The 13229-nt window shown below is 52.9% G+C and overlaps 5 protein-coding genes across 5 annotated transcripts; 3 read left to right on the forward strand and 2 right to left on the reverse strand.

The window, feature by feature from the left end:
- Positions 1-713: 713 nt before the first annotated feature.
- On the reverse strand, positions 714-2001 carry VTN49DRAFT_5139 (uncharacterized protein; the record flags this gene model as incomplete). Its single annotated transcript, XM_069413163.1, has 6 exons — positions 714-950; positions 1027-1410; positions 1471-1635; positions 1699-1817; positions 1878-1908; positions 1963-2001. The coding sequence occupies 6 exons, from the start codon at positions 1999-2001 to the stop codon at positions 714-716; spliced, it is 975 nt and encodes a 324-aa protein (XP_069267058.1).
- A 115-nt stretch (positions 2002-2116) lies between these two features.
- VTN49DRAFT_5140 (uncharacterized protein) lies at positions 2117-2548 on the forward strand (the record flags this gene model as incomplete). The annotated part of the gene is made up of 2 exons (XM_069413165.1): positions 2117-2359; positions 2423-2548. The coding sequence occupies 2 exons, from the start codon at positions 2117-2119 to the stop codon at positions 2546-2548; spliced, it is 369 nt and encodes a 122-aa protein (XP_069267059.1).
- Positions 2549-2761: 213 nt separating this feature from the next.
- VTN49DRAFT_5141 (uncharacterized protein) lies at positions 2762-10575 on the reverse strand (the record flags this gene model as incomplete). The annotated part of the gene is made up of 8 exons (XM_069413166.1): positions 2762-2794; positions 2851-3015; positions 3069-3281; positions 3334-3639; positions 3693-3847; positions 3904-7597; positions 7655-8019; positions 8070-10575. 8 exons carry the CDS (start codon positions 10573-10575, stop codon positions 2762-2764), a joined length of 7437 nt encoding a protein of 2478 aa, XP_069267060.1.
- Positions 10576-10635: 60 nt separating this feature from the next.
- VTN49DRAFT_5142 (uncharacterized protein) lies at positions 10636-10993 on the forward strand (the record flags this gene model as incomplete). The annotated part of the gene is made up of 3 exons (XM_069413167.1): positions 10636-10702; positions 10753-10872; positions 10932-10993. 3 exons carry the CDS (start codon positions 10636-10638, stop codon positions 10991-10993), a joined length of 249 nt encoding a protein of 82 aa, XP_069267061.1.
- A 611-nt stretch (positions 10994-11604) lies between these two features.
- Positions 11605-13098, forward strand: VTN49DRAFT_5143 (uncharacterized protein; the record flags this gene model as incomplete). Its single annotated transcript, XM_069413168.1, has 3 exons — positions 11605-11961; positions 12032-12970; positions 13027-13098. The coding sequence occupies 3 exons, from the start codon at positions 11605-11607 to the stop codon at positions 13096-13098; spliced, it is 1368 nt and encodes a 455-aa protein (XP_069267062.1).
- Between the last annotated feature and the right edge of the window lie 131 nt (positions 13099-13229).

Here is a 13229-nt window from a genome sequence, read left to right on the forward strand (position 1 = left end):
ACAGGCTGGAAAAGGCCGCCGATTCTCTGCTCTGAGGGGTCGAGGGTCTCTCCCCACTTGGTTCTCTCTCTGGCCGTTATTTACCTTCTTTTTTTTTTTTTTCCTCGTACAGTTATTCGGTACTTCGGCAACAGTCCCTCTGTATAAAACAATTACCACGGGAATTCCTCAATTAATGCAAAGAACGCATTCTCGATACCCTCTTCAATCAACCGCCCCGGCAGGCGAATCTGTCTCCTCCAAGTCAGACATCGGCAGTCGCGACACCGTCCCGCATCGCGGGGTTCGATGACGTTTGTCCGTGTCAATTGTTTGGCCTGAGGCATCAATGATCACTGACAGTCGGATATTTATGACACCATCGGTTCCACTTCGAGCTAAATTACTAATCAAGGGGCCCAGGCCGGCCAGGACAGAGAGATTACCATGCATATACGATCATTTTGAACCATTTCGGGTAGAGCAACCCCCCGGAGTTACTTCATATGGCTCAGGATACATGTATTAGTGTATTGATATTACGAGCAGCGGCAGCAACAGTCCAACATTCCATCGGATAACGATCCGCAAACCCCGAAGCATCATCAATTCATCCTGCCAGATCTAGAAAAAAAAAAAAAAAGTTCAACAGTTCAACCCGCAACTTTTTACATGAAATGAATAACTATGAAATCAATACGAATGAATCATCACATGCATGACAATCTAGGCCATTACGCAGTAATCTTCTCCTTGAGAATGCCCTTCAGCGTGACCGCATCCGCAGCGAACTTGGAGATACCCTCCCGCAGCTTCTCCACCGCCATCGGATCCTCGTTGAAATCGAACCGGAAGGCCGACTCGTTGTTGAGGTACTCCTTCTTCTCGATGTTCAAAGCGGCAGCACCGGCGGGGTCCAGCTTCTTGGGCACCGGCTTGTCGGACTGGTACAGTTCCTCCAGGAGGGCGGGCTGAGATACCGTTAGCATCGATTCAAACGGGCGATGTCAAGGAAAAAAAAAAAAAAAAAAAAAAAAAAAACAATACCGAAATGGTCAGATAGTCGCACCCAGCCAGCTCGGTAATCTCGCCGGTGTTCCGGAACGAAGCACCCATGACGATGGTCTTGTAGCCGAACTTCTTGTAGTAGTTGTAGATGTTCTGGACCGACTTGACACCGGGGTCCTCCTCCGGCGTGTAGTCGCGCTTGTGCGCCGCCTTGTACCAGTCCAGAATACGGCCGACGAAGGGCGAAATGAGGAACGCGCCGGCCTCAGCGGCGGCGATGGCCTGGACGATGGAGAACATGAGGGTCAGGTTGCAGTTGACATTGTGCTGCTTCTGCAGGATGTGCGCCGCCTGGATACCCTCCCAGGTCGAGGCGATCTTGATCAGAACGCGATCGCGGGAGATGCCGATCGACTCGTAGAGCTAATGACCGGATTAGCAACCCCCTTCCTTTTTCCGGTTCCGCAACGGATTGTGAAGTACCTGGATGATGTGCAGCGCCTTGTTCACTGTAGCCTGGACATCGAACGAGAAGCGCGCATCCACCTCGGTCGAGACCTTGCCGGGGATGATGTTCAGGATCTCCTTGCCGAACTCAACCAGCAGCCGGTCGAGCGCCGCATCGACCTGCTCGTCGACCGTCTTGCCCTATAAGAGTGTTAACCATCTCCCACCTATCCGACTACATTTTCCCTTTCTCAATGAGCGTACATGTTCCTTGCCATAAGCAATAGCGGTGTCAATGAGCTTTGCGTACTCGGGCTTCTTGGAAGCCGCGAGGATCAGCGACGGGTTTGTCGTGGCATCCTGGGGCTTGTATTTGCCAATGGCTACGGTCATTTGTCAGTTGACTGCATGCATCGCAACACCCAATCCGCGGAGATACATACTGGCAAAGTCACCCGAATCGCACACCACGACCTACCAACAGCAATCAGCATATCATCGGGCATGTATAATGGAGTCTGAACATACGGTGCCGGTGGCCTTGAGCTGATCCAACGAGTTCGACATCTTTGCAGAATACGAAATCAAATTCAAGTAAAAGTCTAAGGATTAACCAGCAGATTCAATGAACAAGTCGAAAAAGAAAATAAGAGGCCCTTGCTTGCTATTATATCACCGCCCAATGCTCAGTGGCGAGAGAGGGGCTTTAAAGGCGGGATGGTGGGGACCCCCGGTGTGCATTACCTATGACGCTCTGGTGGGCTGGGCTCCTGGGCCTGGTTTGATTACTGATCCCCCCCAACGGCTATTTTCCCATCAATTCTTCATTCTCGGAGCTCTGGATGCAAATCGACGACCGACGGTGGCTGTGAGAATGCTCGACAAAGAACCTTCCCTGCTGACGGTGGCGATTAATAATCGCTTTGTAAGATAAGAACCCGGGGTGTGCGCTTTTCGGGTCCGCGGAACAACTGGACTCGGTGCACAGTGCTCCGGTCCGAAGAATGGAGCTTCCACGGTGGCTCTGCTCTTTTTTTTTCTGGGCACCCGGAGTAGGGACCGGTTCTCACCGAGTTCTGAAATGCTTGGGTGCGTCATCCAGGCACGGAACTAATTAGGCTAAATGGCTGGGATGGAATCTTCGAAAGCATCATCAATTCATCAATCATAACCACATCTATTGCTAGCTATACAACCCAGAAACTCATCCAGCTGCAATCAGTACAAACCCGACAATAAGTCATAGACAGCTCCGCGGATGCGTTCCGGAGATGACCACAGATCCGGCTGCGGATCCTCCCCAGATCAAGAGCGTCAAAAGTTCTTATTAGGATCGACGCTGCACGCAGTCCCACTGATACTAGAGGCAAAAAGTTAGCAAGCGGCATTTCCGAACGCCTACCAAATCCGACTTACCACTCGGCCCGATTCATCCCCCGTGTAGACCGTCTGCGGCAGCGGCAGGATGCAAGTGATCCCCGACAGTCCAGCGGCCCCGGTATCCCGGGTGGGATCCATGTGGTGGAGTTGTCGGATCAACTCCAGCTCCATTCGTCCGTTCCGGATGACCTTGGCCCAAACCTGGACATCCATGATTAGCAAACCTAGTCAAACAGGGACGTCGGCAGACTCACATTGACCAGCCCTCTCCTGTGGCCCGTGAAGAGCAGTTCCCTCTCCATCCATTCGTTGCTGACCCCCTCGTAGAATGCGCAAGAGAGGATCTGATCATCGTTGGTCTCGCGGATCACATGATCGACCAGTAGCGCGCCATTGAGCGAGTAGAGTGTGATGCGGTTGCCGCGACAGATCATGATATTCCCGGTCATGTCATTAATTCGAGCGCACTGTACGCAGTGAGCATGTCTTCATACGCAATCAAAGACGGCATATGCGCACCTGCACCAAACCATCGGCCGGTAGCTCCCGTAGGAAGCGTTGCTTGTTCAGATCCCACAGCATGATCTGGCCATCGAGTGACGCAGAGAGCAGCGTGCTAAAGGATCGAGTCACGGCAAGAACCGAGACCGGCCTCCGGTGGCCAAAGAGGGACGCCTGCGGCTGCAACTCCACGGATTTCGCGCTTGCCTGGAACGACCATATCGAGACGGTGCAGTCGGTTCCAGCGGTGACCAACGTGCGCGAATCGGCGAATAGAGCGCACGACAACTGTCCAATATGGAGTTGTTCAAAATGTCCAAGAATCTGCGTCAATGTCAGCTATGCTCGGTCACGGATAGAGCCAACACGAATCGTACCTTCTTACTATCCGATGAGTAGAACCGGACACTGCCATCCAAGAAGCCCCATTCAAGATACTTGTCGTACGTCGGCGGGATATTCAACCGGAACGGTGCGGCGCAAAGCAAGCGGTCCTGCTTCATCGAGAGCGACGACACTCGTTCATGGATCCCTGTGATCGCGAAGGTTAACCCCCCAACCATCGAAACTTATCGTCCAGAGTCTTACCCAATGATGAAAGGGGCACCCGAGTCAATGACTCGGCCAGCGTGTCCAATCGACCCTCTCGACGATGTGCTCCCTCGTGGCGGGGATGCGGTCGCGTAAAGACCTGGTGAGGCGTTTGCCCGAAATTGTGAATGATGCCAATGGTAGCAAGTCGTTCGACTGGATCCTCGATCTTGTCAAGGTCCTTGGCTCCCTGATAGGACAGGTGGTGGAATACATTGACAGCCTCCACAGCAGCCTCGCCCTTTTGCTTGAAGCCAAAAACGAGATCGATCCACTGATGGAGGTTCTCCGTGACGTAGGGGCTTTCCAGAGCCTCCCGATGCTTGGCGATGAAGATTTTAGGATCGCCTTTCGCCCACGGAGGCAGCTCCACCGCATCAATGGACCGTGACATGTTTTGTCGCGTCCCAAAGTCGTAGTTGTTTGAATTAACCAGAAATTCCGGCAAGTAGAAAAATTCAGGAATGAGCTCCCTCACGTCGGACATATTCCCCCGAGACGCAGACTCCCATGCCTTGCCGACAGAGTAGAATAACCGGTCGGCATGATCGAAGGTGCCACCTTGCAACATCAAGTACGATTTGACGAACGGCTGAAGGCGGATGAGATACCAACTCACAATCATGGCTGACGAATAGTGCGTCCCGTAGTGGAATGCCGGGGAATTCTCATCCCCCATCTCAGCAAAGGACTTGTACCGTTCCCGGAATTCTACTTCCCGCTCGGGGGTCTGGCACCCCATGGGCTTGGACAGGTCGCGGAAGGTCCGCGGATTTGTCAAGTCCAGCTCCTCGCTCGTGTAGTCTGCGAGGACCCATGGAAAAACTGGATACTGCGTCAGGTCATTGAACGAGCGACCGGCAAGAGTGTTGATCAGCATCAGGTAGTGAAAGTTGGACATCTCCCCTTTCACCCACTTGCGCGTGGCCGGGGTTAAGCTGGATTGGCCAAATACACTCGCGAACCTCGACCCAAGCGACTGCGGCGCATCATCCTGGATGCGGAGCGTCTCAAATCGCCAAACGTCCTCCGGACGCGATAGACTCATATTTCCATTGACATGAGGGGCATGCGCCAGCAGCTGGCCATAAAGTTCATCTCTCGCCTGTGAGGAAATCAGGGTAATGAGGTAACTGCTTCCATCGCTGAAAAACACCTCAAGGGCAACGTCACGGAAGAGGAACCTCCGCTTGGAAACACTGATGAGATCCGACCATTTCCAGCTCCTTGTTTCGTGCTCACGAGATTTCCGCTCGCTTGATTCTCGGCCGGCGATCATTTGCACGAACTGGTCTCGCTCTTCCGGTGGAGCTTGCCAAACATTCACAATCTCCCCGTCGGCACGCTGGAAATAGTTGTCCAAGATGTAGACGTACTCCTTCCCCAGGATCAATAAACCCTCGCATGCTTCAAGTCCGATGATGCGCGACATATTGCACACGCTTTGGACTTGATCGCCGCGCTGAAGGCTCCGCATTACCTTGCGATTCTTGTCCTCATAGCCATCCAGGTCCAGTTTGGGGTCTTCAATCAACTCGAAACTATCCTCGAATCCAGCGGCCTTGTCTTCGCTCTCGGCACCCTTGTTATCAATTTCGACGGGCTCTTCGACCAGAGACTGGCTTCCGGTAGCGGCGCCCACGACGGTGTTCCTCGATGCAGGACGCGTCTGCGAATCGGCCTTGACAACAGGAGGCTCGGACGCCTTTCTTTTGGGCTGATAGTCCTGTCTTTCCCCTGAATCATCCGGAACAACCCGCAACCGCATGCGGCTCCGTCCTTCCGTTTGATCTAGCCGCCATTTTTTCTCTGTGTTCTCAGCAAGGAGGCCGCCGAATCGGCGCAAGTCTTGAGTTAGTCGTGTGTATGCAGACCACAGAAAGCTATGGTTATCATGCTGGTCTTGGAGGACCCTTTGATGTTTCAATATCTCCGATGTGTAGATATTAGCTGTCCAATGCTGCTCGTAGGTGGACGACTGTTTTCCGATAATTTCCTCAGCTGCAGCATCCTCGTGCATCCACTGTCGGAGCCTCTCCTTCCGTTTCTCCAGTCGAGAACGGGACGATTCCTCAATTTTGCGGTTCTCCTCCTGGACGAACGCGTCCCATAATTTGGCGATCGTGCCAAAGAAAAAAGCGTCTAGGTCCTCTCGCTGGTCGTCGACCCAGCGTAAAAACGCGCTGTCATCCATTCCAACCAGCTCCTCGAATCCTCCAGACAGTCGCTGCTGTAGTGACGTCGGGGCTTGGCTTAGGATTGAGGCTGTCTCCGACGGTTTCTGGACAAGCACGATGCGCCAGAGGGTGGCTGCGGCCTGGCGCACGTCATCATTCTCTGACACCAGTTTCGTGTAGAGCAGATAGTAAAATAGCTTCAAATAGTCAGGCTCCAGCTCTTCTGTCTCCAGCACGATCGCCTGCCAATAGGAAAGACGATGGAGAAATGCAAGATTCTCGCCTTCGTCCACTTCCGAAAGCTTGTGTAATATCACACGAAACAGTGCCGAGCGAATGTTGTTGATCACTTGGTTGCAAAGGCGGACCATCTTTAGTGACGAGATATCTGGCCGACAGAGGTACTCCAAAAGCGAGCCGGCAAAGTCCAGGGTGGGACCAGCACCGTCTATAAACCACCCTTCATAGATTGCTTCCCCAATATGGGTCATGAACCGTGACAGGTTGGTTAGAGTCCTCGTCTCCTGAAGTAAAGTGTTTCTCGAAGAAAGTGTGGACTGTAGGGACTGCAGTGTATGGCGAAGAAGCCAGGATTCAAAGTGAGTTCGATATTCCAGATAGCCAGGCGGTGACTTGAGGAAGAGACCCAGTCCCGAGAAATCCTTCCGTTCAAGCAGTTGGTCAGAGAACACAGAAAGAACTAGATGCAGCACGTCCCGAATTTGCGGATCGTCCTCCGCGGTTTCGTCTCTGCTGATCTGAGGAACAACTGCACGGTGCAGGGTTGCTGACGAAGGGACATATTGGTGCTTGTCGGAGGATATGAGGACAAACGAAGAGGTTCGGTGGAGAGTGCCCTCTGGCTCCGTGGCATCTGACGGATCGACAGTCGTCGTGCGTAACAGGGGCTGAATTGTAGGTGTTTGGCGACCTGCAACCGCCTGAGCGTCGAAATTTAGGCCAGCTTCAAGCGAACGGAGTTCGATCTCCGCGCTCACAATACCCGAACCGATGACGGGATACAGAACCAAAAGTAATCTGTGAGTGTAATCGGAAGTACACGCGAACTCACGGAAGTCCGCAGACTCCAAGTACATCAACCGGAAGATTTTGAGGGCCACCGTCAACGTTGCACGGTCATTCGTGGAGACCTCTCCGGCGATAACCTCCGATACACCGCATCGAAGCAATTCCATCAACACCGGGAGCACCTCCGGAAAAGCAACCTTACGATACCGAGCAGAAGAAAGAAAGTCCGGCAGGCCAAAGTATCCAACGGCGTCCACATCGATCTCTGCGATGTCAATACCGAAAAGGATAGCAAAGCACGAAAGCCAGATGGCTGGAATAGTCCACCACCGTTTCAGGCGACGGCACATGATGGTGAATCCGCCAGACTTCTCAGCAAACACTTTGCTGTAGCTGCTACCGTGAGCGACTATTAGACGCGCTAGAATCTTGGTCGCCAAAACGACAGCTTCAGCCTCATCTTCGCACAGAAGATACAATAGCCACTGCAGATTACCAGGAATGAGCATTGAGGAATCGAGAATCGGAGCACGGTTGCTCACCTTGTTCGTCACCGCCCTCGCGAACCTCTTGATATTCGTATATTCACGTGGGGTGCATAAATAATCAGCATACATACGCAGCATTGCGAGGCCAACTTTTGGCTTTGGCAAACCTGGCTGCATTGCCAGTTCGGAAAGGGAAGAAGATTGGCGTGACAGAGGTCGAAAACGGACACTCCTTTTCTTCTTAAGTTTAGGATCTTGGTGCTCATGGAGGGCATAGGTGATGAACAGAGCTAAGGACCGAAGCAACTCTGCAGAAGCACAACTCTCGAACAGCGACCTGAACGCAGGTATGAAAAGGTTGATTGCTTCTTCACAAAACTCTTCGCCCCTCAATGCGTCTAGAAGTTTCTTGTTTACCCCTGCCGAATATCAGCCTAAGGATCGTGATGATTTTGTTCGATGTACTCACTCATGCGTGACAAGCGCTTGGTGTTAAACTTCCGATATCGGCTTTCGGCTGCAAAAGCTATGAACTGTGAATAATACATCTGGTAGAGAGATGGCTCGCCATATCGCCAGATGTCGAGATCAACGAGCAATACTCGATATGCCAAAGGATTCGTAATTATTGACTTGTCGGGGTTCTCGAAATCATAACCGATGAACCCCAGAATGGTTCTCAGAAGGTCGATGGCGAGCGCCGAGCGTTCTCGCTCACTGGAGCAGACGGCCGATGTTCGAGCACTTGAAGATTGATTTTGAGTTCCCAGAGGATAGCCAAGCTTCTCTCGCAAGAGCATCGCTAGTATCCCGTAGCCATTCTCTCGCTCCATCGCTTCACTGTTCCTCCAGTTGTCCTGTACGGACTCGAAGAGAATTTCGACTGCAAGAACTGTGCTCTCTGGCGTACTGGCCGCTTGGAGCATACTCAGATGAACAGCCGTGCAGCCGCCAATACGCCAACTGGCATCGTCCAATGCTTGAGGGACTGAAACTACAGGTGCCCCGACCAGCGTTGCAATGCCGTGGGAACGAGTCAAGGCATCGTTGATTCCAGGGACTGCTCCGTTGAGAACAATGGTCTTCCCCTCATGTTGAACGAGCTGGCGAAGATTTCGAGCGGCATGTTTCGAGAGAGAGTTGATGAGTTGAGACTCATCAATATAATTCTTGTCATCATCATCCAGCACCCTTGTCGGTGATATGTTCAAAAGTATCGAACTCTCTCTAACCAAAAGGCCTGCCTTTTGGCGCACCGCAGTCACAATATCGGACTGCTCCTCTTTTCCGGGATGCAGGCTTTCATTACGCAGGTTTAATGCGGCGGAGGCTTTGTACGTCTGGAATGAACCGAGGCAATCCTGGAAATTGCCTTGATATCGGGGGCCAAGGTGGTAGAAAACCGCAATCAAATCATCGCTAAATGTGTCCTCAAACAAAACAGCACTTGCAAGCGACCATCGTAAGCTTGATACGCCCCGCCCAAGCTTCGAAGCCAGATCCTTAGGCGTCCCCAGGAACGCTTGCACGCGCGGTGTCCTGTTTGGAGCATGAGACATCGGAGCACTGGGGTATTCGATCCTCGTCTGTTCAACGAATTCTCCATTTACGAAAAGGGATGCCCGAGAAGACATGTTGGCACGGGCTCTTCGATGAACGACGCAGATGTGGTACCAGCGGCCAGGCTCAAAGGCCACGGACTTAAAACGAACACTTGGGCGGGGACCCTTGATAGACGTTTGTAGAATGAAATTTCGAGTTTGCTTCTCTAGATATGCAAGTAAGAAGCATGTTTGGCTCGAGTCGAACGCGCCGAATATCGTCGTGTGAGAATCGGGGTCGAAGCGATCGAACTGTACCCATACTGACAATGTATATCCCCCGGACGACATAGGAGGGAACGGACGGCCAAGGTCAGGCAGTTCGACAGATGAGTATCCATAGGATGCCATGTCGAAATAGATACAAGGTGGACCTCGGGATGCCCGCACAGCGTGCAAAAGAAGACGCGATATCGCCGGCGAATCATAAGCCTGACGATATAATTTCACTGCATCCTCGAGACTATTGACGCCTTCAATCAACAGTTTCTCTGCCAATTCTTGATAAAGGCTCTGTTCTTGATCTGTTCTTCCTCCGGAAATGATTATCGGCAGAATAGAAGCCAGCATTCCTGTCGAATGAAGCGCAACGATGTTCTTGCGGGAATGGGAAGCTAGCTCGCAGAGACATGCAGGAATAGCTAGACGAAGAATGGGATATTCGGCTACATTTTCTGAAGACTGCGCCAGCCAGACACGCAGCCATGGGCCCAAGAACTCCTGCAGTTCAATGGTTTTCTCGGCACCCATCAACTGGCGCAAGCCGGCACGAATTTTAGAAGTTGCGGGAGCATCATTGTTCCCCCAATCCGAACAATACTTTGAAGACAAGGTGGAAAATATCTCACTGACCGTCTCCTGACTGAGGGCAGCGGCCAGAATGCCGCCGTAGATCAGCTCAGAGTCACGACAACCTGGCTCTCCATCATTGGACTTCCCGACCAGTGCCATCAAACTTTTCTCAATGTAGGCGGGACCTCCACCCTCAATCTTCTTCGCAAAGAATCGCCGATTCCCCGGCTGTTCTCGGAGGGATTCGGCGAGCACAATCATTACATCTTTGAATAATGTCAACAGGACTTTCCTATCTTCTCTTGGCTGCGACGATGGGTCGTAGAAGTCTGCCAGCAGTCTGATAAGACCCAACAGCGCATCGAATCCCTGCAACGTACGGAAGGCATCCTTCGCTTCCCGCGGACGTTTGCTGTCGACTAGTGTGTGACGCAGGCGAAGAATATGCTCCGTTGCGGCCAGTAACCCATCGAGAGTTCCGGGTCGATTGTCACAGATCGACTTGATAGAGATGATCGCGGTGACCAGTTCGTCTCCGAGCGGTTCGGCATATTCCGACAGACGCTCGATTGAACGGCTCATGATTGCACAAAAAACGAACCGGATTACCCCGCCGCAAAGGTTGCATCAACCTAGGACGTTATGACCGTTGAAGCCGTGCTGCGCACGCATATCACCGGCGACGATAGCACGGCTCGGCAGGGGGCAGGTACATGTGCTCAGCCCGTGCGAGGTAGCAATCCGTCCCCAGCGGTGAAGGTGACAACTCCGCTGGGCATGTGAGAGGGAATAGTGCCGGGACAATTGACCAAAATGTTGAGATCCGTCTTGCGAGTATTGTAACCCTACGCTCGTCTCGTGAACGGAGTGTGCCGGCTGGTCAGTGTTGATGCTCTTTTTCGTTCCACACGACCGCAGCCAACACGACTGACGTACAGGCGTACCCACACAGCTTACCGGGGTGTGCCTGCAGCTTGGCGGATGCACTGCTGTCACGTGACCCGCGTTCCGATCGACCGCTGATTGGCACCGCCGGCGCTGATAAGCTGATAAGATAGAGAGCTTGTTGGGACTTGGGAGCGGTGATTGGCTTTCCCAACTCTCATGATTCTCAATTACGGGTGCGCCGTACGCTCTGGGGCTCGGATGGAGCTCACGCCGGGATGTTCCCCTGGATAGACTACCGAGGCTGAGCAAGGAATCCTTCATACTGCGACTCAAAAATTGTACTGAATTTAGTCTGGAGAGCCAAGCAACGGAACCTGTTTTCCTAACTGGGGTATCTTAATCCATTCCGTTCTGGGTCAGCAGATCACGCCTTCCTTGGCTGACTGCCTGGCCGGGTAAAGGTGTGACGGTAATTATGGTAATTTCTCTCCACAGTTGCATCATCCTGCCAGGTGGTCCGGCCAATCATGGCTGACTTGGGCAGTCCACCGTTCGTTACTGAACGGTCAACTGCCTGGTACTTATCATCACCGCTGCTCGCCCTCGGACCTGCCATCTTCATCTCTTCATCATCATCCCAATTCCTTCATCTCACTTCCATCTCTCAGTCATTGCCCTATCCTCGTTCATACATCCGTCGTCTTTGACGCATATCCTGCCATCATGAAAGGCTTCCTGGGCCTTTCATTGCTGCCTTTGCTGGCCGCTGCCTCGCCGATCCTCACGGAGACCATCCATAACAATGCTGCGCCTCTCCTCTCCTCCTCCAACACGGAGGAGGTTCCGGACTCGTACATGATCATTTTCAAGAAGCATGTTAACACGGCGCTGGCCGCTGAGCACAAGACATGGGTGCAAGACCTGCACGCGAAGGTCGAGGCCGAGCGGACCGAGCTCAAGAAGCGGTCCGAAGATCCCTTCAAGGGCATCAAGCACACCTACAACATTCCGGGAGCATTGATGGGCTACTCGGGCCACTTCCCTGAAGACGTGATCGAAGAGATCCGCCGTCATCCTGATGTGAGTCGACCAGCCCCTTTACCCAAGGCTGATTCACGTATTGGGTCTTGATGCTGACTCATCGCCACAGGTGGAATACGTCGAGAAGGACTCGATCGTCCACACGACGGAGGACCCTGAAATCCAAAAGGACGCGCCGTGGGGTCTGGCCCGAATCTCTCACCGGGAAGCTCTCACGTTCGGCACCTACAACAAGTATCTTTACGCGGCCGATGGTGGTGAGGGAGTCGATGTCTATGTCATTGACACCGGTACCAACGTCGACCACGTTGACTTTGAGGGCCGTGCCCACTGGGGGAAGACGATCCCCGTGGATGATGACGACGTCGATGGTAATGGCCATGGTACGCACTGCTCCGGCACCATTGCTGGGAAGAAGTATGGCGTTGCCAAGAAGGCCAACGTCTACGCCGTCAAGGTCCTCCGCTCCAATGGTAGCGGCAGCATGTCTGATGTCGTCAAGGGCGTCGAGTACGCTGCTTCCGAACACATCCGAAATGTCGAGGCAGCCAAGAGCGGTAAGAGGAAGGGATTCAAGGGAAGCGTTGCCAACATGAGTCTCGGTGGCGGCAAGTCGGTCACGTTGGACATTGCCGTGAACGCGGCCGTGGATGCTGGCATCCACTTTGCTGTGGCAGCTGGTAATGACAACGCCGATGCTTGCAGCTACTCTCCCGCCGCGGCCGAGAAGGCCATCACCGTCGGCGCTAGCACTCTGTCGGATGAGCGGGCCTATTTCTCCAACTACGGCAAGTGCACTGATATTTTCGCTCCGGGTCTCAACATCCAGTCGACCTGGATCGGCTCCGACCATGCCGTCAACACTATTTCGGGCACGTCGATGGCGTCGCCCCACATTGCCGGCCTTTTGGCCTATTTCTTGTCCCTCCAGCCTGATGGCGACTCGGACTTTGCTGTGCCAGAGATCACGCCTGAGCAGCTGAAGAAGAATGTGATCTCCATTGGCACTGAGGGAGCGTTGACGGACATTCCGCCTGAGACCCCCAACGTAAGTGCAATCTCAGTGGACTGTTGATTTGATAGTGACTGACAATCTATGCTTAGATTCTCGCATGGAACGGTGGCGGGTCGAGCAACTACACCGACATTATTGCCAAGGGCGGCTATAAGGCGTAGGAGAGCATATGATGCGGGCATGAGATGGGATGTTGGAGGTTTGAATTCATGTTTATGAAGCCATGTATGCAATGATCGAAATCGCATAAGGCTGCAAACTGAGCAGAGTCTACCACATCCTGGCTACGAGA

Source organism: Thermomyces lanuginosus (genome assembly GCF_041956635.1).
Source record: "Thermomyces lanuginosus strain ATCC 200065 unplaced genomic scaffold VTN49scaffold_32, whole genome shotgun sequence".
NCBI lineage: Eukaryota > Fungi > Ascomycota > Eurotiomycetes > Eurotiales > Trichocomaceae > Thermomyces > Thermomyces lanuginosus.